Raw genomic sequence first — 21,662 nt, forward strand, 5'->3', positions numbered from 1 at the left:
GATGAGGTAGGAAGGGGTTATGCTGACAAGACAGAAATGGCTGAAAACAAGCACAGATGAACATCGCAAATGAATGTGTAATGGCAGTTGACTATATATATGAAAGACAAGAAAGTAGCCTGGCTGAAGTTTAGCTCAAATAACAAACTAAATGGGCAATAGAGTCTCCTTCTCTGGAGATCTTCCAAACCTGCCTGGATGCCACCCTGTCCATGTGCTCTAGGTGTCCCTGCTGGAGCAGGGGGGTTGGACTTGATGATCTCTAGAGGTCCCTTCTAATCTCAACCATTCGGTGATTCGGTGATTCTGTGAATACATTGCTAGTGAGATTATGGCATTAGGAGGATACCAAAATCATCATAGCTAGATATGGAACCTGGAACACTGCTATTATTATTACTTATTACTATTATTACTACTTGTTAGCAAAATAGTGTTATTACTACTAGCACTATAGAAATACTACTGATGAAACAACGACAAATTAAAGTTTGCTTGCCACAGGAAAACTGAGAGAAGCAGCAGAAATTTGAGGGACAGATGATTTGTATCAGCTGTATCAAAGTCCAGGGACAGGGCAGGGAGAACAGCCTGGAATGAATGTGGTTTGCAGCCAGAGTCCAAAGTTGAACAGCCACATTACGAATGGATCTCGCAGCTCGGCTGGAAAAGAGTAAAAAATGATGGGAACACAAAGGTGACAGCACTGAGCACTGCTAGAATTATGGATTAGAGACAGGGAAGAATTGCATTGACGAAGTAACGTCAATGCTTGAAAATGTTACGGACAAAAATAGTTACTCCTAATGAACCATGCTAGAAGACCAAAAAGAGAAAGAGAGTTCTGCAGTGGAGCTTTCTTTTTTTTTTTTTTTTCAATTTGACAGGCATGTGTAATTGCGAAGTGAAAACAGGACCTATTAGAGCAAGGAAGTGAGATTTTGAGCACAGACAGCATGTTCAGTATTACCAGATATCTGTTGTTCTTTCTAATCTTGTGAACAAGCCTAAGCTAGACTTTATTTTAAAATGAAGAAGCAACATCCCTGAGTCTTGCTGAAACATCGAGAAATACTTTAAAAGATGATGCTGCCATGGTTGAAGTTTGGGCAGCATTACCATCTTTCTTCCTCCGGGCTCTTCGTGGCTTAGGGAAAAAATGCTAACTGTAATGCTTGTCATTTTTGAATACATCAACATCATCAGACTTTCTGGATTATTATTTTTCCATGGGTCGAGGTTTTTTTTTTTTCTTCTTCTTCAGATCTACCTCTGCAACACCAAAGTCATGTTCCTCCTCATCCAAAAGCAATTAAATTGAGAGCTAAGAGCCCAGAGGCCACTTCTGTCAGAGCAACATACCTCTCAGCAGGCCAAGCCATTATCTCAGATGGCCACTCTCACCTAAACTGGCCGGTTTTCCCTTGAAGCAAAAAGAGAAACCCCATCCACCGCTCAAGTTTAGGTTCTCCCCAGGGCACCTGCGGCGAGGATGAGGAGTGCGGGCCTTCCTTCCGCTCCTTCCCGCCGCTCCCTTCCTCCTAGAAACCTCTGGGGAGCGGGAAGGGGGGCAGCGACATGGCGGCGGGCCTATGAGGGGCGGGAAAATGGCGGCGCCGTGTGGGGCAGGCAGCGGGGAGACAGCGGCACCGTGAGGGGCAGCGAGCGCGGCAGGCGGCGAAGGGGGCGCCGCTGCGGGGCGGGCGCAGCGCGCAGGCGGTGCCCGGGCTCGGGGCCGCCCCGCGCCGGCGCCCTTCGCCGGCCCCGCCGCGCCGCCGCCGCCGAGGTAAGGGAGCGGGAGGGCGGCCCGGGGCCTCCATGGCGGCGGGTGACTGACGGCGCGCGGGGCGGGAGCGCGATGGCAGCGCGGCCGCCTCTGCGCCCGCGGGCCGCCCGGGCGGCCCTTCGGGAGGGAGCCCGTCCTCCCAGGCTGGGGCCGGGCAGAGAAGCTGTTACTAGTGGCAGTGGAAGGGTTTCCTGAAGAGTGAAACCCCCTTTTTTTTCCTGAAAAGCTCTTAGCGTTTCCATTTTTGTGGGATTTCTGTGGAATTATTTCCTTTGTTTCAATTTATGTGACCCCTCACTGGTTTCTGTCCAGTAGCAAGGCCCCTACAGCCATGCCATTTTAAAACTCCAGTGACTGCGCCTGCCCTCTGCTTTTCTTTTTGTTTCCCATGGGAATAAGCTTCCTTCTTTAGTTGGAGGACTGTGTTTTGGCTGTCCCAGCAGCATTTAGAGCCAAATAAAATTAAAAATAATAATAATTGCGGCCTTAAGTATTGTGATAAATAGTGGCTTGATACTGGCACAGGCCATGCTGGAAAGGCAGGACAGGGTTATCTCCTGCAGGTTCATGATGGCTGCTGGGCATGTGCTGCTCCGGACTGGCTCCAGGCACTACAGGAGGTTTCTTTTCCAGACCAGGAGGGATCACCGGAGAGCACTGGAGATGGGGGTGTGGGGACAAACAGACTTTACTGGGTCTGCTCCTAAGAGTTCCTCACCTCCTGTGTGCTCTTGTATATCCAGACAATAATTCAGCATTTATTCTGCAGGCCTTTGACTTAATACGTGGAGTTTCGCAGCAATACACAATCAGACCGGCCCTGATACAGGGAAGTAGTTAATGAAACAGCAGGAGAGTGTTTGCAGGAGACACTTTATTCTGAGAAACCGTGTTGTTGAGCATGTTGAGCAAAGATGCTTTGTGTTTAACTTTTCTGTTCCCATTACTTATAAACTAAGTCCCGGGACTTGTGCTTTCAAATTTAAGTTGCCCTTTCTTTAACAGTTAAAGCCATGGCACTGAAACAGGTTTCCAGCAACAAATGCTTTGAGGGTTTCCAGAAGGTGTTTGAACATGACAGGTAAAGCTCATGAAAACAGTCTGTTTTGCATGGAGTAGTAAATCAATAGTATTGCTGTCAGTGAAACATGCTGCAGGGAAATATTATTCTCAGTAGTGTCCATATTTAACTAAGGAATGTTGTCTGCTACTCTTTTGGCAATGTTGCTGCATTTTTGTGTTAAATGTTTAACATATTTAATGTTCCTACTGCTGCAAACCAGTGGCTGGAAGGCAGTATTTTTATTTTTAAAATGACCCATTGCTTTGGGTTGCCCTGTTTGCAGCACATAGAGCTGCTGTGTGTACAAAGCTCTATCCGCAATAGTAGAGACTACATTTTTAATCAGTCTTAAAACGCTCTGACAGAGTGATCTGAGCAGACCAAGGCAATAGATTAAAATCTTGTTTAATGATGAAAACAGAAGCATTTATTTATTTATTATTATCTGATCCAAAAAAGAAAAAAAAGGAAAAAGGTGAATCATTATTTATGTTCAGATAAGCTTTGTTGGCAATTTTAAACAATATAAATTGGGCAATCAGTAAGTGTGTAGAAAACACCCACTCTTGGAGGGCATGTTGTACAGTGTATGTTGTGTAAGTCATGTGGATGTGTTCTTTAGTAAAATTTGCTTTCCCTTATAATATGCCAAGTTCAAGTTAAGTTTTGCTGGAGTTCAAAATTCAGTTTCCAAGTTCTTCCCTGTTGGCATACTGCAAAAATGTGGCTTGTTTTTAAGTGTCTGGTTCTAAAAATACATTAAAATATGTAGAAAGCTGTTGTCAAGAGGCTGAAGGTAAATTTAAATATTTCTTCATTTTTCATGTGTGTTTTTGTCATTTTACTACTGTCATTTAACTACTTAGTTCTTATATTTCACTAACGATATTTTTCTCTTGAGACTGATTATATTCTGAAAATACATTGATTCATCTTTCCTTTTTAATGTTAACAACCTCATTAGTTAAATAGCAGTGCTAACTGTGAATGTTTTATCACTACAGCACAGAGTTAAAATGCAAAATGAAATTTGGAATCTACCTGCCTCCAAAAGCAGAAACTTCAAAGTGTCCCGTGCTTTATTGGCTCTCAGGTAAGCAACAAGAATTTTAGGAATTGGAGGAAAAAAAAAAAAAAAAAAAGAACAGTAACATGTTTAAGATACTGTGCTACAGTGATACTTTAGTGGCAGCTCTTGCAGTCTGTTAAAATGTGTCCTGTCTTTTGAGACACACACAGAGGTTGCCTGTGTTGTGCTGAAGTTGGATTCAGCTGGCCCCAAGGGGTTCAGCCCTTTTTTGGATTTGTGTGTTTTTTGCAGAAAGATCAGGAAGACGTGAACTTTCTCTTGTCTAGATCCTGCTGGACATAGGAGTCATGCCCAGAAGGGACTGTAGTTGAATAGTTATAGGGCATCGTATATGAATGACCTGAAGGTTTATTTTAAGGTGTACTATAAATGTAGACATATGTGCATGTATATATATATTTAAGAGTTTTCCTACCAGGTCTGCTCATAGACAACCTCCTACTTCTGTTAATAGGGTAGGGGGAAGCCGGCAGATTTGTCCTTTGGACCCTACCACATCCTGAGTTTTGCAGGGAGCATTTGATGTACTTGCAAAGGGAGGTTCTGGTTGCTGGTGTAGACCCAGCACATCCAGAGTGGAGTAAGAGAGAGGCATTGGGGGTGTCCTGTCCACCTTGCATCTTGCTGGGTATAAGGCAAGCAGGGATGAGGCTGCACAAACATATGTGACTCCCAGTTATTGTGGGTTTATTCTTCTGTCCTGTGTTTGTCACATCCCACAGAGCTGGGTCAAACTCTAAAATTTTAGAACTAATGTAAAACCGTTGCTTTCAAAATCCCCGGGTTTGTGTTTGCGATGGCTCTCAGGAATGATTAATTACATCCCTTTTTTCTATATTCAAAATGAAAAGCAAAAGCAATTTCCCTTCTGTATTTTTAGAAGTAGCTAGTTTTATTATTAAGAAAGTTGAAGAATTAACTGGTAGTGTGGAGACTGTATTTTTATATGCATTCATTTTAGAACAATTTTATTTTAGAGTAACAGACTACAGAAAAATGTTTACCGTTGAAGTATCACTAGTTGAAGTAGAAAGCATCCAAGTTTGAAGAGCTGCAAATCATGCCCTACTTTTTATTTCTTTTCAAAACTAAAGCATGATGTCTTGGTGAGGATGTCAGTCAAATGAAGTTATCTGCAGCTCACCTTCAAAGAGAATGACAATCAATAACCTCAATTAATAATCTCAAGTGGCAAAACAAAGAATAATTGAAATATTGGCCTGCAATGTTATTTATTTGCAATTGGACTTCAGTTTCAGACCTACTGCAGTGGAAGAGACAGATTGCTATGGATCTGGGAGTCAGAGCGCTATGGGCCTTCGTTTTATCTAGAAGATACGAGTTTTATCAGACCACATGTAATGGAGATAACTGCCTGAAATGGCAGTGAACAGAAAAATGTTGTTGCAGGGTTAGATTCAAAAGTTAGTGATGTTGTTTTGCCAAGCAGTCAATATGGAATAAGATACTATCTGGTGCTGCTTGTGTTAAATAGGCAGTACTTGAAGATACTGCATATGTGACAGGAGTGGCATTTCAGTGGCTGTCTTGGGGCAGAATACAAATTGACCGACTTTAGATTAGTTTTTACTGTGACTAAATGTGAAAGTGCGACTGTATCTGCATCTGTGGATTATTAAATATTGTTGAACTGAACATTTTTTCATGTTTATGGAGATAAAATCCCTCATGCTTTTCAAGAGTTTTTCTGATAGAAAAGCTAGGTTTTGTAAACTGCAGTGCTGTGAGCAATATGTAACTGGTCCTATTTCTCTTGTCTAGGATTAACTTGCACAGAACAGAATTTTATAACAAAAGCTGCTTTTCAACAAGCTGCAGCTGAACATGGCCTTATTGTAGTTGCGCCAGACACAAGTCCACGTAAGTTTTTACACAGGATGTGATAACATCTTTACACAAAAGTTCACTGTCTTTATCCGCACAGAATGAGTTGCTGCAGGTCACTACAAAGTCCATCTGAGTCAGAATCAGACTTCACCTTTATATCTGACATTATTTGCTGGGTTATGTCATCTGTATTCTTAATAACCTGTTACTGAGGATTTCACATGTGGAACTCTTTTACTGTGATAGTCCAAAAACTAGGACAAAGGGGCACTGAGTTCAGCACCGAGGAGGGCTGAGGAATGAGGGGAGAAGGAAGGCAAGTAGCCAGAGATATGGGCTTGCACTTTGTGGCTTCCTGAAACTTCAAAAAAAATCCACAGACCTGTGTTGTCACACATAGCTGTAATGTTTACTGTTTATTGTATTGTGTCTTCTAATCCTTCTAAGTACCCGTCTTCAGAGTATATCATTGATTTGAAAAGTTTAAAGCAACCCAAAAACCTTTTCCCCGAGATTTCAATGGGTTGTTGCTAAAGAACTTTTAATAAATGACATGATGTTAGTTGTATAAAGCTGAGATTATATGTGGTTTGGAAAACCTGAAAATGGGGGTCTGCTAGGCCCAACCAAGTACTGGATATACAGTCTTTTGGGGATTTGGTGTATTAGGTTGAGTACTTGCTGGATTCTGCTGAAGTCTAAAATGAGAGTGCTATACACAAAGATAGCTCTCATCTGATATTTTCCAAACTCATTAGGATATGAGTACAGTTAATGTGGAAATGAATGGATGTTCTTTCCAGAAAAAGTTTTTCATACCTAGGATTTGAAGTTGTGCTGGGCCAAAGAACAGAAATGCATTTCCAATGAAGAAGGGGCAGAAAAGCAAGGCTTGTGGGTTAATGAATGTGCCTCTGAGTAAAGGTGTACAACTAAACTTTGCATTATGTCAGGATTAGAATTACCCTTGGGTGTGGGGCTTGTTTTTGAACCTGTTTGCAGTTCCTCTCTTGTCACCTAGTCTAATAAGGCATCAAGATTTGCTCAGTTGTTTAGATGAATCTGAGTATGTGTTTCATATACTCTCAAGTATTAGCTCAGAGACCCAGATACTCCTGCATCTTTTTGAGCTATCTGGAAAAACTAGTGAAGAACAATTCAAATACAATGACAAGTGATCTGGATGTATTTAGAGAAAATGCTAAGGGGATGTATGAGTTTTTTTATTTTTTTTTTAAGAGCAGCTATGACTACATAAGGTTTGTCTTCTGGGAGCGATGGGCTGTGTAGACAAGGAAAAGGACTGTAGGAAAATATAAAACACTTTGAGTTATAGACTGTCAGGCTCTGGTAGTGTACTTAGCTTTCTTGTTAGGGTTTACTTCACCAGCCAAATGTGCTGCACAGTCCTTTGCATGTTTCTTTTCAAGTTTCTTTTTCTTTTTTTAGGGTTTCTCTTAAGTTTTTCTCAGCAAAATCAGTCTTGCCATCACTGTCTGGCAGGACTTGCTTAGTTTTCATCCACCTCCGAGGGGCTGAAGATAACAGGCTTTTTATATTCAGCATGTTGTGTAAGCACCTGCAGTCGCTGTGACTGCTGGACTGTCAAGTTGCAAAATCAGCTAGTGTTCAAGGGCACGTCACTGGAACTACCTCAGTTTTGATCCTTGCAAAAATCTGATTCCACACTGTGACAGGGTGGCAGGTATCTGCACAAATTGTCAGGGGTTGTCTGAAATTACTTGTGGGTCTGCAGAGTAAACTGACAGTTGTTAAAGCCTGTGTAATTTTGGCTAGCAAAAGCAGGGAGCGTTTTGGAGAAAGGGAGGCCATCATTTCTGGTCACATACCCCTTAAAACACTACATTCTCTTCTGAAAACCAACCTATAAATCATAGGTTAACCAAGCAGAGAATTAAAGAAGACTGGATGGGAGGGACTGACTTTCAAGGAGACATCTGCAAGTTTAGTTTTCAAGTGTAGCCTTGGGAAGGAAGATAAAACTGCAATAATTCAAGGAAGAAATTGCTTGAGCTTTATGAGGAGTTTTAGCAATGAAATGAACTGCCGGAAAGGTAGAATTACATACTTGCAATATGGACAGTGACTGTTATATTGTAGGATCTTAAAAGAAGAGCAGTATCAGATAATTTCTGAAGACTATAAAGCTGTTCTTGGCAAACCTTTTGGTGATACATGGTTCTGTTCTTCTGGGTGAAGAAAATTTTCCAGTGTTCCTGTTTTTCATGTAGTGTCCTGTACCTGATAAGGTGAAGTGTAATAGAGTATGGTTGAAATAACCCTGTAGCACCAAAAATTCACTAGTAAATGAAAATTGGAGTGCATCCATAGGTAAATTGGACAAAAATTACGGAGAGTTGAGTGTGTTTGCACTTACGTGTGGGGCCACTGAAAGTAGTCACAACTTTGACTTGAAAACACTGTTAACTATGAAAATCTGAGTTGATTGGGTAGGTAGAGACAGGGTGATTGAGCCTAAGTCTGTGATTTATGCGACAAACTCCCCAGTTCTGAATGTCTGATAAGGAGTAATTATTGAATCACTTTTCTTGGTAGGTGGCTGCAATATTGAAGGAGAAGATGAAAGCTGGGATTTTGGCACTGGTGCTGGTTTTTATGTGGATGCCACTGAAGATCCTTGGAAAACAAACTATAGGATGTACTCCTATGTAAAGGATGAGGTAACTTCGCTGCTGGGTTCTATGGTATTTTGGGGCGTACTGAAGATGGGGGAAGTTCAGCACCCAAGCTTCTTTGTTGGGTTTTGGCTTTGTTTTAAAAAAAGATAGATGCCATGGGGTTGATAAACAATTCTCATCCTTATTTGTTAGTTTTGAAATCTCAGCTCTTGTAAAATCTGCTGCTTGTGAAGGAATCCACAGCATTTCACTGCGGTGGTACTTCAGTAGCCTTGCTCATTTAGACTGTTTTCACAAGCTGTATTGGAAAGAAGGAGAAGGGGGGTTGTTTTATTTTTTTCTTTATATGGCTGTAGAAGGAAATCCTTGAGAAATATGTTGGAAACATGAAAGGTGAGTGGTTAATTTACCGTGTGTGTGGTTTGTGTGATCTAGATTAGTGGGAATGTAGGGAGCAAATGGTTTCAAAAGAACAACCTGACATTCTGCTCAGTTATGGGGACACATGCATATTTAGGGATCTGTTGAAATGAGACTGCATTGTAGAGTTATGCTAGATCTCTACAAAAATACTTAATTATGTATTTTCAGGTGAAATGTTTCCTGTTGTTTTTACAGTCCTGTTCAGATTGTTTTCAGGCCATGATCAAAACTGTCAGGCTAGAATCAAGAATGTCTTTGGTCTCAGTGTTTTTCCCAGAATTAAAATAATTAGTAATTTGTGTAATTACTTGTATAAACATATTCAAATTGCTTTAACTTTTTTATTCCATTGTTAACTCCTTTTCAGTTGCCTAAACTAATAAATGCCAATTTTCCAACTGACCCTGAACGGATGTCGGTGTTTGGACACTCCATGGGAGGCCATGGAGCTCTGATTCTTGCCTTGAAGAATCCTGGAAAGTACAAAGTAAGATATACTGAAAGTTTGTACAGATTTTGTAGAAGTGAAAAAGCCACTATGTACTGTTGTACAAAGTTCTGTTGTAGCCTTAAATATAGAAATAATTGCAGCATTTGATATCTAGTATTAGATTGTGGAGCATTACCAGGAATCCCAGTCTGAAGAATATGAGTGTTTGACATCACTGAACTGAAGTAACCTACTTATTTTAGAAGTTGAGAAAAGTTACATTTCTTCTGGATGGTGTACAGCTCTTCCAACCCAACTGTTGCAGTTAAAGATAAGCAGGTTCCCTTCAGCTCTGGGGTTAAGTCATGCTGCTTGCATAGTTTGGAAATCTGGTTATGTGACTTGCCCTACCTTTCCAAATCTTATTTGTTTTGGAGCTTTTCTTACCAGCAAACATATTCACCACTATTATGCATGTGTTTGCTTAGAGTTTACTGCAGAATATTTGAACTCCAGCTGCTAGCAAATGTAACTGTAAGGACAGCTTGCTCAAACTGTATGGAAAACAGCATCTGGGCTTTTTTTTTTTTCTTTTTTTTTTTCTTCTTCTTTTTTTTTTCTTTTTCCCAGTCTTTTCTGGGAGTTGGAAGGCAGCTTTACATTCATTTGTGTTCTACTCAAACCTAAATCAAACATGCCATGACTGATTCCTTCAACTCTTCACTCTCACAACTTTGTTGTTTCTTTGGAGATGTGTTTGTGCTGGGTGGTGTTTCTGAGGGAGACCAGGTGCTGGTGTTTGAGAGATGAGGGAGTGCACCTTTCAGGCTGCACTTTATGGCCAGTTGCATGCTTTCTAATACATCTTATTTAACCAAGTTCTGTTCTCTGTGGTGGCATTTCTTAATGGGTCTGGCTGCTGTAGCAACTGCATTTTTTTGAATAACACTTGCTCAGTGTCCTTGGCTTGACTTTGTAAGTTGAATGTAAGATAAGGCTTTACTTTTGTATCTCATTTTTATTATTTGCATCCAGTAGTTCTGAGATTTTTGTTTTTACTGATGACCTTTTAAGCGTTAACTTTACTATCTGGAAGAAATAAAAATTAAATTGAAAGTACCAAAATCCAAGAGAAGAATCAGTGACTCAGGTTGTTTGTTGCTTTTTCCTAGAAGACCTAAGAATTGGTCTGAGGGCCAAATCCAAAAGGAGGATATGGACACCTAAAATAGAGCTTGTATTTCTGACACTGGTGTTGTGATCTGAGCTGCACTTTTTCTTGACCTCTAATCCTGGAGATACCTAAGTTCATGAGATGCTGTTGCAGGCTCAGATAGGCTGGTCAGTGCCAAGCCTTAGTCCTCTCTTATGTCATGCCACAATCTCGTTGGGTGTGAAATAGCCTCATGTTCTGGCCATGCTAACCTGACAATAACAGGCTCAAGATGCCTCTTCTCTGTGTAAGGAGATTCAAACCACTATCTCCCAGCCAGGGAAGGAATGGCCTTCTGAAGCTTAGCTTTGCAAAAAGGCAAGGAATAACAACATGGAGCTGGAGAAAACGAATAAGAGAGCAGCAGTGTAATGGTTAGGGTACCATGGGAGAGCTGGTGGGCAGGATCCTGGGTAAGGATAATTTCAGAATTAAAGAAGATTTTAGTTTGCTTGTTAACTACCAAAAATCCCTTTTCTTAATTTGTATTTTTCTTACGCTTTCTTTCCGAACAGTCTGTATCGGCGTTCGCTCCTATCTGCAACCCTATTCAGTGTCAGTGGGGGAAGAAAGCCCTTGGTGGATATCTGGGATCAGATACAAGCAAATGGGAGGTATGGTTTGGAACTCCGTCCTTTAAAACTTATGCATGAATGATCTCTAAATACAGTATACAACGAGTCTGGAACAAAACCCTGGTGTGCCCCTGCACTAACATCACCATGCAGCTAAACACCTAAGCTTTGGTAAGTGCTATACACACAGGAATGACTTGCTGCTCCCCAGTGGAGCTTGTAACAAACATAATGAGATAGAAGGTGCTCGTCAATCAAGAGTCATCAATCAACTCCTCCTTTTTAAGATTTTCATAAAATCTTAAAAATTATGAGCCATTTGAGACTTCTCCCTAATGCCAGAAAGCAGGAAGAAGTCTAGAATAGAGTTATATCCCTCAAAAATCTGTCTGCTTCACAGTCTCAGTGTGCAAAACTGCTTTCTTGTAGTAGTCTGAGAGGAGACTGACCCAAACTGGTGCGGAGACTGATGAGCCTCATGGCATCTGCGGGAGCAGCCTGTCAGAGGCAGCTAAAAGAGGAGCCTACTGGATACTTGGAAATGAGTACTCAGTAGAACAGGATTAAGCCAAACTGAGTTAGGTAGCCTCAGATCGCTGATACTCAGCATAAACATTACATTTTATCCCTGCATTGAAAAGTTAGGAAGGTTTGTGGTGACCGGGGACTCTGATTACCCTATATATAAACACAGACTGCAGTTAAATCCCTTGTGAACTGGATTAAGTCTCTCTTAGGAAGACATTCAGGTCTGCTTCTTAATATGAAGAGATGGAGAGGATGAGTTACTTTTACTATTGCTAATCAGATTGCTATGTTATCGAAAAAAAAGTACAAGTTGTGGAACCTGATATTCTCCAGCCATTGGGTTTTGTGTGCTTTGTAAGCAGATTTTGAGGAGGCATTTATTATGAAGCTGCTAGTTCCAGTGCAGTTACTTGCAGAATGCCCTAAGTCCCTAATTAAGCTTGGTTGAACTTAACAAAATGAATACGTATTGCTAAAAAAATCTCATGTTTGTGGACTCTTACTTCACTTTGAGGCTCTTGTGCAAGCTCAATCCAGTGTATTACTGCACCAGGAGCAGACTTAAACCTTAAACCTGCCTTGGGCACAGGAGTACCCACTATTGCTGCTTAGAACTGCCATGTTAATATGTGCAAGGATCATATTATACCATTGCCACGGTACTCAGCTGAGCTGAGTACAAGCTCGTTCCTTGCAGTGTCATTTCTGCACCTGGAGCTCCTTGGTGCAGGGCTGTGCCTTTTGCTGTCTGTCAGTGACGTGCCCTCCTTAAGCAGTTGTCATCTGCCCTGTCTCTCTCTTTTTTTTTTTTTTTTTTTTTTTTTTGAGCTGGCACAGGACCCCCCTGGGAATATATTCCCCATTTATAATTATGTTACAGGACACACCACGTAGTAGTCTTTGCTTTATGCAGTGTGTGCCATTCTGGTTTCTCCGCTGTGCTGGGTTTTCTCAGTCCAGTTATCATGGTACGTTCCAAGTTAGACACCTTGCTTAGCCATCGCTTGTTACATCAGTGCTTTGCCCTTTAGGAACCAAATCAGTTGCAGCAAGTAACCTTGGTAGGATCTACTTCATGTGCAAGCACATGAGTTGATACCTGGTTGTATTTACTGTATTTCCTGTTCTTTGGTTCTCTTTTCATTTTGCTCTGTACTGGGTGTTCTGTTTTGTCCGGAGTTGATAGAAAACTGCCAAGATGGTAATTGCCTAGATTAGGTCACTTGCCCTTTTTTTTAACACACGTATAACTTTCCACTTGTCAAAGAGATTTTGAAGATACAAAAATACTAAGACCAATTCAGCTCAGTTTTACCTCATGGATGCAGATTATCCACATCTGATGCTTTTTGTATTGTTTTGTTTGCATCACCATCTCTGTTCCTGAAGGAACAATCATCTTTGTGATAAATGAATCCATCAGCTGATTTTTTTCCAAATACAGAACAGAGATACTTATGTACTGATTTTTTGGCATTATTATTGATGCTGTGTCTCTTGAAATAATTACTCTGGCTTAGGCTATTTTCATGTTATTAAAAAAAAAAAAACACTTTTATATACAAGGTTCCTAGCTTTGAATTTTACCCTAAATCCTGTTTCCTCAATGTAATACAGATGTTTATAGCTGTTAATAAACTGCTTTCTGCAGTCTTTTAAGATGCCTCTGTGATATCACAGTGACCTTGACCTTATAATTCATATAAATAGTCCTATTTTCTGTTTCCTACATCGGTCTGAATTTTTCTCCCTTTCAAGAGTGCTTTTGGCTCTAAAAATCAATCCTTAAAGCATATGCTGCATGTTGTTTTTGGCTTAGTTCCTGATATAAAGCACATGGTGAGGAGGCAGCAGCCTGGCTTATCTGTGGTATCCTGCTACTGGACTGGACATTAAAGAGCAGGTATCTTGTTCAGAAGGGTCTACAGAAAAAAACTTCCTAAGTTCCTAATCAACTTCAGTCACAAAGTAGACCCAGACTTGCCACAGGTGGGGTAAGGTGAGATTGATGGCACTATTAAACCCTGGATCACAAGGGTGGCAGGATATTATTTAAATCTCTTGGCAGTTAGCAATAGACCTCTGTCAAGGTCCTTCTGAGTGGTCAGGAAATCCTAATGCAGTATTTCCTTTGGAGGTAACATTTATGGTGAGGAAAATCCCATTTGTGTCTTTTAGAGATGTGTTACTCCTGCTAGCATGAGAATTGCAGCATGTCTTAGTCAAGTCTTTTGTCATTAAGCTGAATTTATTCATTTTTACCCCTCCAACCTGTGCTATAGGGAAGTGTATGAGACCTTGATTTTATTTCAAACTGCAATTTGGGGTCTTGATGTAGTTTGTATATAGTATCACCCCAAACTGCATGTGCCCCATTCTTTTTTTGCAGGCAGTAAATTTGGTCCAGGCTAAAATATGTAATTATTAGCCTAAGAACTACTTTCATGCAGCTGACACTGTTCCTCTTAACTTTATTTCTTCAGGCATACGATGCTACGCAACTTGTGAAGTCCTACCCAGACTCCCACCTGGACATCTTGATCGATCAGGGCAAAGATGACCAGTTCCTGTCAGCAGGCCAGTTGCTGCCCGACAACTTCATCGCCGCCTGCACAGAGCAGAAAATCCCCGTAGTCTTCAGACTGCAGCAGGCAAGTTGCTTCTGCGATCCCTGATTGCTGGGTTGATCCCTGGGGATTTTTGAGCGGATGCAGCAGCTGATCAGCAGGATGTCTGGTCGCTGGGTATGCTCTTATTTACCTGTGGGTCTGTCCTTGGCCAAATGAAGAAGGCAAGAAGTTGTTTTTCCCTTGTGTAAGGAGTGTGTAAGGAGTGCAGTATCCATCACATTCCCTGCCTTTGACCGCTAGATGGGGTCACGATTACAACAAACTGAGGTGCCTAGATGGAAATTTGCTGCTGGTAGACTGAAGAGGAAATGTTAACTATCTTTAATAGGTGTTGCAGTCACTGTGTGAGCGTTAGGATGAGTGTCCTTCCGCTAGATTTCCTGCCTGTATGGCAGGTATTGCATCCAGCCTAACACTTTGTGAAGTAGTTTGCGTGTGTTTTGCTTCAGGAAGAGTGTGAAATTGCTTAGAAAAACTTGTTTCATTTGAAGACTGGTGGAAGGACTACAGTGGCCAGGATAGCACTCTCTGTAAGCAACTCACAGCTTCAAGCCAGACTGAGTACTGAGCCTGGTTACAGAAAGTGTCCTCTCTGATTTAAGGGCTTTTACGCAGTCCTGCACCAAAGGATAGAGTCAGTGCTAACAAAACTGAGCTGTTCCAGAGGTTTTCTTGTCTTTCCAATAAAGTGCCAGAGCATTAGTCAAGACTTTGGCTCTGCCCTCCTTATACCCTGTTTCCCCAGTAGGACCGTGCCAGAGAGAGCAAATATTTTCTCTGCAGCTGATGCTTGCTCTTATCTAAGCTGCATGTCCAGCATAGACCAGTGTAATGTACATGTTTGCTCGGCCTCCTTGGGTTAAGTGAGCTTAATGCATTTTATGTATAACACAGACGATTTTGATTTCTTAAAAGAGATCAATACAGAACAAGTCATTACCTTTCCTAGGAAAGAGTGTAGCATGATTGCTTTATCATGAACTATATGTATTTGCTAATTTTTCATTGTTGTTCTCTTCTAGGGTTATGATCACAGCTATTTTTTCATTGCAACATTTATTAATGATCACATCAAACACCATGCAAAATACCTTAATGCTTGAACCCTTTGTATGGGACCATCTTCTGTCCAATAGGCTATGGGTGAACTAAACAAAAATAATTTGCTGAATTAGTGTCTACACAAAATGAAGCTCTTCTGATTGTACTGCAGATAAAATAAAAGCCCTTGATTTGATGCGTGTGCTTCAAAGTAAGTGTTTTGAGTGGACTTACATGTTTTGAAAACAGTCTCGTCACCACTGAAGGAACGTGCTGGACTTCAGGTAAAAATGAAAATTAGCAGTTGAGTCAGTTTTAAAATATGGGTGTATGCACATGGGCCCTCAGGACTACTCCTAGCATAACTGTGCAGAGACTATGAATAGCAGCAACTTGAGTGGCTCTTAATCACTAATTAAGTTCCAGCATTGCGTTCATCTCCAAGTGCTGAAGGAAGTCATTAGCTCCACAACTAATCAACCTGCTTAATTAGTCTGAAGTGCTGGTGTGTTTTTCCTTGGCCCCTCTAAGTCTATTCCAAGGATAAAGTGTGGTGGTGAGTGCAGCCAGATGCCTGTTGTGCAGCATGGTTTACTGTCCTGTGCGTTATTAACATGACGCTATGACCCAGAGAGTATTTAATGGACATTACTTGAAGGAAAGACCTCTTAAACACAGTGTGAAGGAAGCAGTTTGTGTTAGAGGTGGTTCTCTCTTCCCTCCCTTCGGTTGCTGAGTGATAAAGGCTTATGGCATAAGTTTTTAAGGGTTGGATAAGAATTGGCAGGAGTGGGAAAAAATGATTAAATAAATAAGCAGAGGCAGTCTCTAACCCTGCATGATCCATAATCTCCTTGGTGAGAACCTACATCAGATAACTGTGATAGATGTTCCTGGTGGAATAATTTTGCCAAGTACCTCGCATGGGGCAAGAACACAAATTGCTCCAGTGAGTTGTTTATCTCAAGTCCAGCGTTGAGCAACTAAGATGATAAAGGGATTGGAGTATCTATTGTATGAAGAAAGACTAAGCGAGCTGGGCCTGTTTAGCCTGGAGAAGAGAAGGCTGAGATGAGATCTGATCAATATGTACAAATACCTGAGAGGAGAATGTAAAGAGGATGGGGCCAAACTCTTCTCAGTGGGGGCCAGTGACAGGACAAGGGGTAATGGATGCAAATTAAAAAGCAGGAAGTTCCATCTCCATGTGAGGAAGAACTTTCCTGTGAGGGTGACAGAGCCCTGGAACAGGCTGCCCAGAGAGGTTGTGGAGTCTCCTTCTCTGAAGATCTTCCAAACTCGCCTGGATGCCACCCTGTGCCACGTGCTCTAGGTGTCCCTGCTGGAGCAGGGTGGTTGGACTAGATGATCTCTAGAGGTCCCTTCCAACCTTGACCATCCTGTGATTCTGTGAAGGCCAAGCAGTCAGTCAGGAGCTCTTCTTCACCGTGGTGAAGCCAAGTGGATCTGCACCGTGCGAGAAGGGAGAGTCCATGTTTGCATCCCTGAAAAGCAGCATCCAGCCCTACACGCTACCCTGCCAGCTGCATCCCAGACTACCACAGCCACAGAAAAGTGGTGGGCCCGAAACAGCCCAAGTCAGCGAGCAGCCCCTTGCAGGAGAGCAGCTGGTTACCGTGGGGCAGAGTTGAGAGCCTTGCTCAAACCTCGACTGCCGCCCACAGGAGTGCTGAGGTGGTGGCAGGAGCTCCTTGCCTAAGTGAGCAAGTAGTAATGCTGGGAATTTACCTTTCTCTTTAGTAGTGACTGGCTTAAATTGCCTATTGACACTTTTCTAGCTTGTGTCTACTTGGGATAAGCTTAGAAGGCAGGAGAAGATACAAGTGTAAGGATTCTCTCCAGGGCTGCCTGCACACAACGGTTCTCCATCCTGAGTAGGCTCTTCGACCTGGGGTAGGTTTATAACACTAATTCCTGCTTTCTGGTAAAGCAGGGTACTGGTGTGAAACTCGGGTTTTCCCTTCACTCTCAAAATGGGCTGAAAAGCGTATTTAATGCAAGGCAGCCTCATATTTAGAGGCAACCTGTTTAAAGTCAAGCAAATACCCTGTTGTTCCCTTTGGCTGGCCTCTGCCACAGCCAACAAATGGATTCCTGGGCTATTTCGAATACTGGAACGGAGCGGAAGCGCTCTGGGCTTGTGTTACAACCCTCTGCCTGGCAATGATGAACATTTCACTAGCTCTGCCACACAGCAAATTGATTTTTTTTTTTCCTCCTCAGTGCAGCCTGACACTTGCATTTAAGTGGCCGTGTCTGTGTCCCCCAGCCCATTCTCCAGCAGGAGGGTTTGCGACTGCACATTTTAACTGAGAGAGAAAAACACTGAAAATCAGGTTCCCCCCTGCAATTCACTACAAGTGCTTTTCAACCACCGTTTTAGAACTGTTGTGTTAGGTAGGAAACGCAGCCAGCCCTGGCCACAGGCAGAACAACGCTAAACTCTTCATGTTTCCTTCATGGCATAATTCTGAGTCTCTCAAAATTGCAGTGGGGAGAGGGCTTTATATCCTGTGTCCTTAACCCAGCCTTGAGAAGGAAATCTCGCACATTGGCTTTTGCAATACAATAGCCCTGCTACAATTTCGGAGCTAAAAATACCTGTCCTATTTCCCATTTTGAACACTTAATCAGTGACTGCCCTTCAGCACTGTTTTTGTGATGAAACTTAATATTTTTTGCACACTGCTGCTTTCCTCCTTGACAAGTGACTTTCCTTTACCCTGCTACCCTTGACCAGGAACAGATTCAGGTGTCAGCAGGGCTCTCTCCACAGTCCATGGACTTTTTTTAGTCCCTTGCTTTAGAAGTCTATAACCTCACAGGCTTCAGAAACATCCCTGGCTTCCACCTGCAGTAGGTTCTGCTTCCAGGCAGGAGCAGGACCAGGGCACATATGGAGCTCCCTTCCCACCTAATATTGATCCCTCTTGGATATTTTGTGCAATCGTACAAGCACATCAGGGCAACACTTGGATTTTTTCCCTTTTAGTCCATTGGAAAGGTAGCATCAATAAGTAAATAATGAATGCACTTTGGCAGTCTTTGTTTTGTCCACAGTAAATGGAGACCTGGAAAGAAAATCCATAGTGTTTTCTTTTATTGATGTCATTTCAAATATCTAGTAGATGTGAATGGGGGGAAAATATATAGAGTGGCACACTTTGCTAAAAACTTCAAAGGTGAATAAATAAGCTTTATTGCTTGTTTTTGTTTATTTGTTTTGTATCTAGATACAATATTTGATCTATTAAAACAGTACTTCAGCTGCCAAATGTCCCAAGGAAATATTACACATATCACAGATAAGACTAAAAATGTCCAAGCCTATAGTTTACTAATGGAAAGTGCTTTTCAGACAAGGCACTTGGAGCCTTTTTGAAACCTATTTTCTACTGCTTCTACCACCCTCTCCCAAATGTTTTTCAATTGCACCCAACTGCTGTTGTGGATAGGACTGTGATACACAAGTGACCTTTGTTTCCTCCCTGTTGTGGTGAGACATCAAAGCAGGGAATGAGATGTAAGCTCGGGGTGGAGGAAGGGCAGCAAGTACAGAGGGACTCTTCAATGGGCCATGGTGGCTCTTCAAGGAGAAAGGATACAGCATCTGTACCAGACCAAAAAAAAAGAAACCTAAGCAGCTTAAATGGGACTGTTTCTAGATGAAGTGGTGGTATCTTAGTGCAGAACTACAATGTTGAAAAGTTGGATTTTGCGCTGCTGGAGCATAAAAGGCTCTGGGTGGTGAAGGAGGATTTAAAACAATCTCTTTCAAAAGAAGAATAAATCTCAGCATTTCCTCTTTTTCTCTTTACACAAGGGCAGGGGGACCTGCCCCATGGGGAAAATTCCAGGTCTTGAGTCCCAAGTGCTTCTCCTTTTGGAGCTGCTGGCTGAATTAATCACTGAGGACGTAGCTACAGCAGTGATCCATGCTCTACTACCCCAGCTCGGGGTCAGGACCTCTGTTTCTTTATCCCAACACAGATGCAGTTGGATTGTGGTCCTCTTGGGTTGTGGTCAGGCATGTGGAGCAGGAAAGGTCTACAGGACCCTTCTGCCAAACGTTTTTTTTGATATGAGTCCAACCCACTCAAAACCAAATCTATTCACCTCTTGCCCGTGTTGCAAATCCCCAAGCCCGCTCTGTGGGATGGCCTTAGCCAGAGTTTTGGGAAAGGGAAAGAGCTCAGGCAACATCGGTGCTGAGCAAAGCCACAAGTCTTGCTTGTGGCACCAGCTTGTGCAGGACTGGGCACGAGCGGTGCCGCAGCACAGCCCAGCAGCAGGTGCTCTACGCTCAACTCTTCCAAAAGTCTCTGTGGCTGATTCCAGACAGCCAGACCAGCAGCTAGAAACAGGGACAGAAGGCGCAATGCTCATGTAGCTCGGTAAAATTAGACTTGGATTCAAGCCCACTCGTAATCTTAGAGAAGAGTAAGCGTCGTGCCAGCTTTTCTTCTCTATGCTGCAAAAAGCCCGTTTTCATGCCGCTGTTGGCTTCTGCTCCTTTCCTGCTGATGCTAAGATGTAATAGCTGAGATATATTACTGCCCCCAGGAACAAAACAGCTAGAATCAAAGCAGACTGTTAAAAGATATCAGGAATTGGAGAATGTACTACAAGAAGATCAAAGTCAGCTTTAACTCTCTGGCTATTAATGGGCAAACATCACTCCAAAATGCAATTTTGAGAAGCAATTTCTTGACAGGAATGGCAGTTTCTAGAAACAGTAGCTCTTTGGCACACAAGAGAATAGTCCTTGAGTTAACCCTTGCAGCAGATTCCTCTCCAGAGATAGATGCAAATACAGAGTCTTTCTGTCAGATTCTTGGATGATCTGGATATAACTTTCGGTTGCTTAATCAAGGTGTCTTTCTTTCCTCTCTGCAGCTCTGGAGATATTTGTAACAGCTCAATGTTTTTAGCCAAACTAGATAGAAAATCAGCTCTCCAGAGTGCTCAGCCTTCTGTGACTTGTTGCCAGCTACTGACCAAACCGGCTATTGATTTGTCTTTTCCAAATCAAAGTTTCAAAAGGCTTCTATAGTCTCAGGGTAAAAAATCCTTAGGCCAACATGCAGGGCTAAAACCACTGTCTCTGGGGAGTGTGCTTATCAGACTGTGTTCCCTAAATGAAATGTCTAAAACTAAAAGAAATACTCAGTGTCTGTGGATCTCTTAATAGAGTGTATCTAAGCTGATTTTCTCTCAAAATTGACTTTAATTAGTTACCAATCCTGAAAGCGAAAATGTTTTATCTTTTCTCCCAGGAATTTTGATGAGAACTGACTGAACCTTCTTTGAGTTCACCTGAAACTCTTGAACACTTGTGTACCAAGCACCTTCTTTACTCTTATCATCTTGTTCTTAGCTACTGAGTCTTTGAAACATCCATGGGGCTTCAGGAGGGATGAAATCAGTCTCTCACGGAAATCTAGTGCAAGGCATATGTACTACTGGAGACCCAAAGGTTTGTTATGGGGTGGATTTCACAAAGGCTGAGTAAGAGATTAAAATCAAAGCCTTTGTGAGACCCCCAGTTTCTTGAGATTGGGGCCACATAAGGCATTTCTGGAAAAGAGATGAAAAGGCAAAAGCCAATGAAGACAGAGGATCAAAAATGTATCAAACATCAGGAAAGTCGAAGAGATGAGAGATAAAACAGAAATGAGGAACAAAGGGAGGACATGAAGAAATTTCCTTCAGATAAAGCACTCAATAATAAACGGAATATGTGCTTCACAATATGCCTGGCTTTGGGCTGTTCCTTCTATATTTGATATAAACAAAGTTCCCACTGCTTATTAAATTCCTCGTAGTCCTGCCTCTGCTGCCCGGAGCATCCCACACCACAGCCACGTTCCCATTTTTCACCTCATATTAAACAGGCAGAACAGTGGCTGCTCCTTTCCTATTCCTCACATCCCCAGCATCCAGCTGTGCCCCAGAAAGACTCCTCTGATTAACAGCCAGGTCTTGGACAATATTGTTCTCATCAGAATACCTTTGTCTTGGGTGCTGGTCAAGTGAAGAAATACTAAGTTTACAGATAGACAAACAACCTCGAGCAGCAAAGTACATGCTGGAGGATGGGACTGGTGCTTGCATTCAGTGTTATTTCTTTTTACTCAGCTCCAGATAAAGACACTATTTTTCCCCCTGCTTGTCTTGCAAATTCTAAAGGCTACATACTCCACCACTCCATGCTCATTGCCACTTCAAGGATGCAATGGGAAATTCAATTTATTTAGCCACTCATAGACATTTGAGAATTCAGCCCCAACACTGATGTCTTCATGCAGTGCTCGCAGGTACGTAATTTGTATCCACGGAACTGATTCTGAATCT

The 21,662-nt window shown here is 42.1% G+C and overlaps 1 protein-coding gene across 1 annotated transcript; it reads left to right on the plus strand.

Moving 5' to 3' along the window:
- The first annotated feature begins 1,808 nt into the window (after positions 1–1,808).
- ESD (esterase D) lies at positions 1,809–15,483 on the plus strand. The gene is made up of 9 exons (XM_088521021.1): positions 1,809–1,828; positions 2,792–2,867; positions 3,854–3,942; positions 5,722–5,820; positions 8,365–8,489; positions 9,238–9,357; positions 11,029–11,127; positions 14,100–14,267; positions 15,269–15,483. The coding sequence occupies exons 1-9, from the start codon at positions 1,819–1,821 to the stop codon at positions 15,347–15,349; spliced, it is 867 nt and encodes a 288-aa protein (XP_088377147.1). The 5' UTR covers positions 1,809–1,818; the 3' UTR covers positions 15,350–15,483.
- The last annotated feature ends 6,179 nt before the right edge of the window (positions 15,484–21,662 follow it).

This window comes from Tinamus guttatus, unplaced genomic scaffold (genome assembly GCF_059628265.1).
Source record: "Tinamus guttatus ecotype Peru unplaced genomic scaffold, ASM5962826v1 Tinamus_guttatus_pri_ptg000112l, whole genome shotgun sequence".
Classification (NCBI taxonomy): domain Eukaryota; kingdom Metazoa; phylum Chordata; class Aves; order Tinamiformes; family Tinamidae; genus Tinamus; species Tinamus guttatus.

Coding starts and splice junctions, on each gene's coding strand:
- ESD (XM_088521021.1), top strand. Junction 8,490..9,237: donor ACTCCTATGTAAAGGATGAG/GTAACTTCGCTG, acceptor ACTCCTTTTCAG/TTGCCTAAACTAATAAATGC. Junction 9,358..11,028: donor AGAATCCTGGAAAGTACAAA/GTAAGATATACT, acceptor CTTTCCGAACAG/TCTGTATCGGCGTTCGCTCC.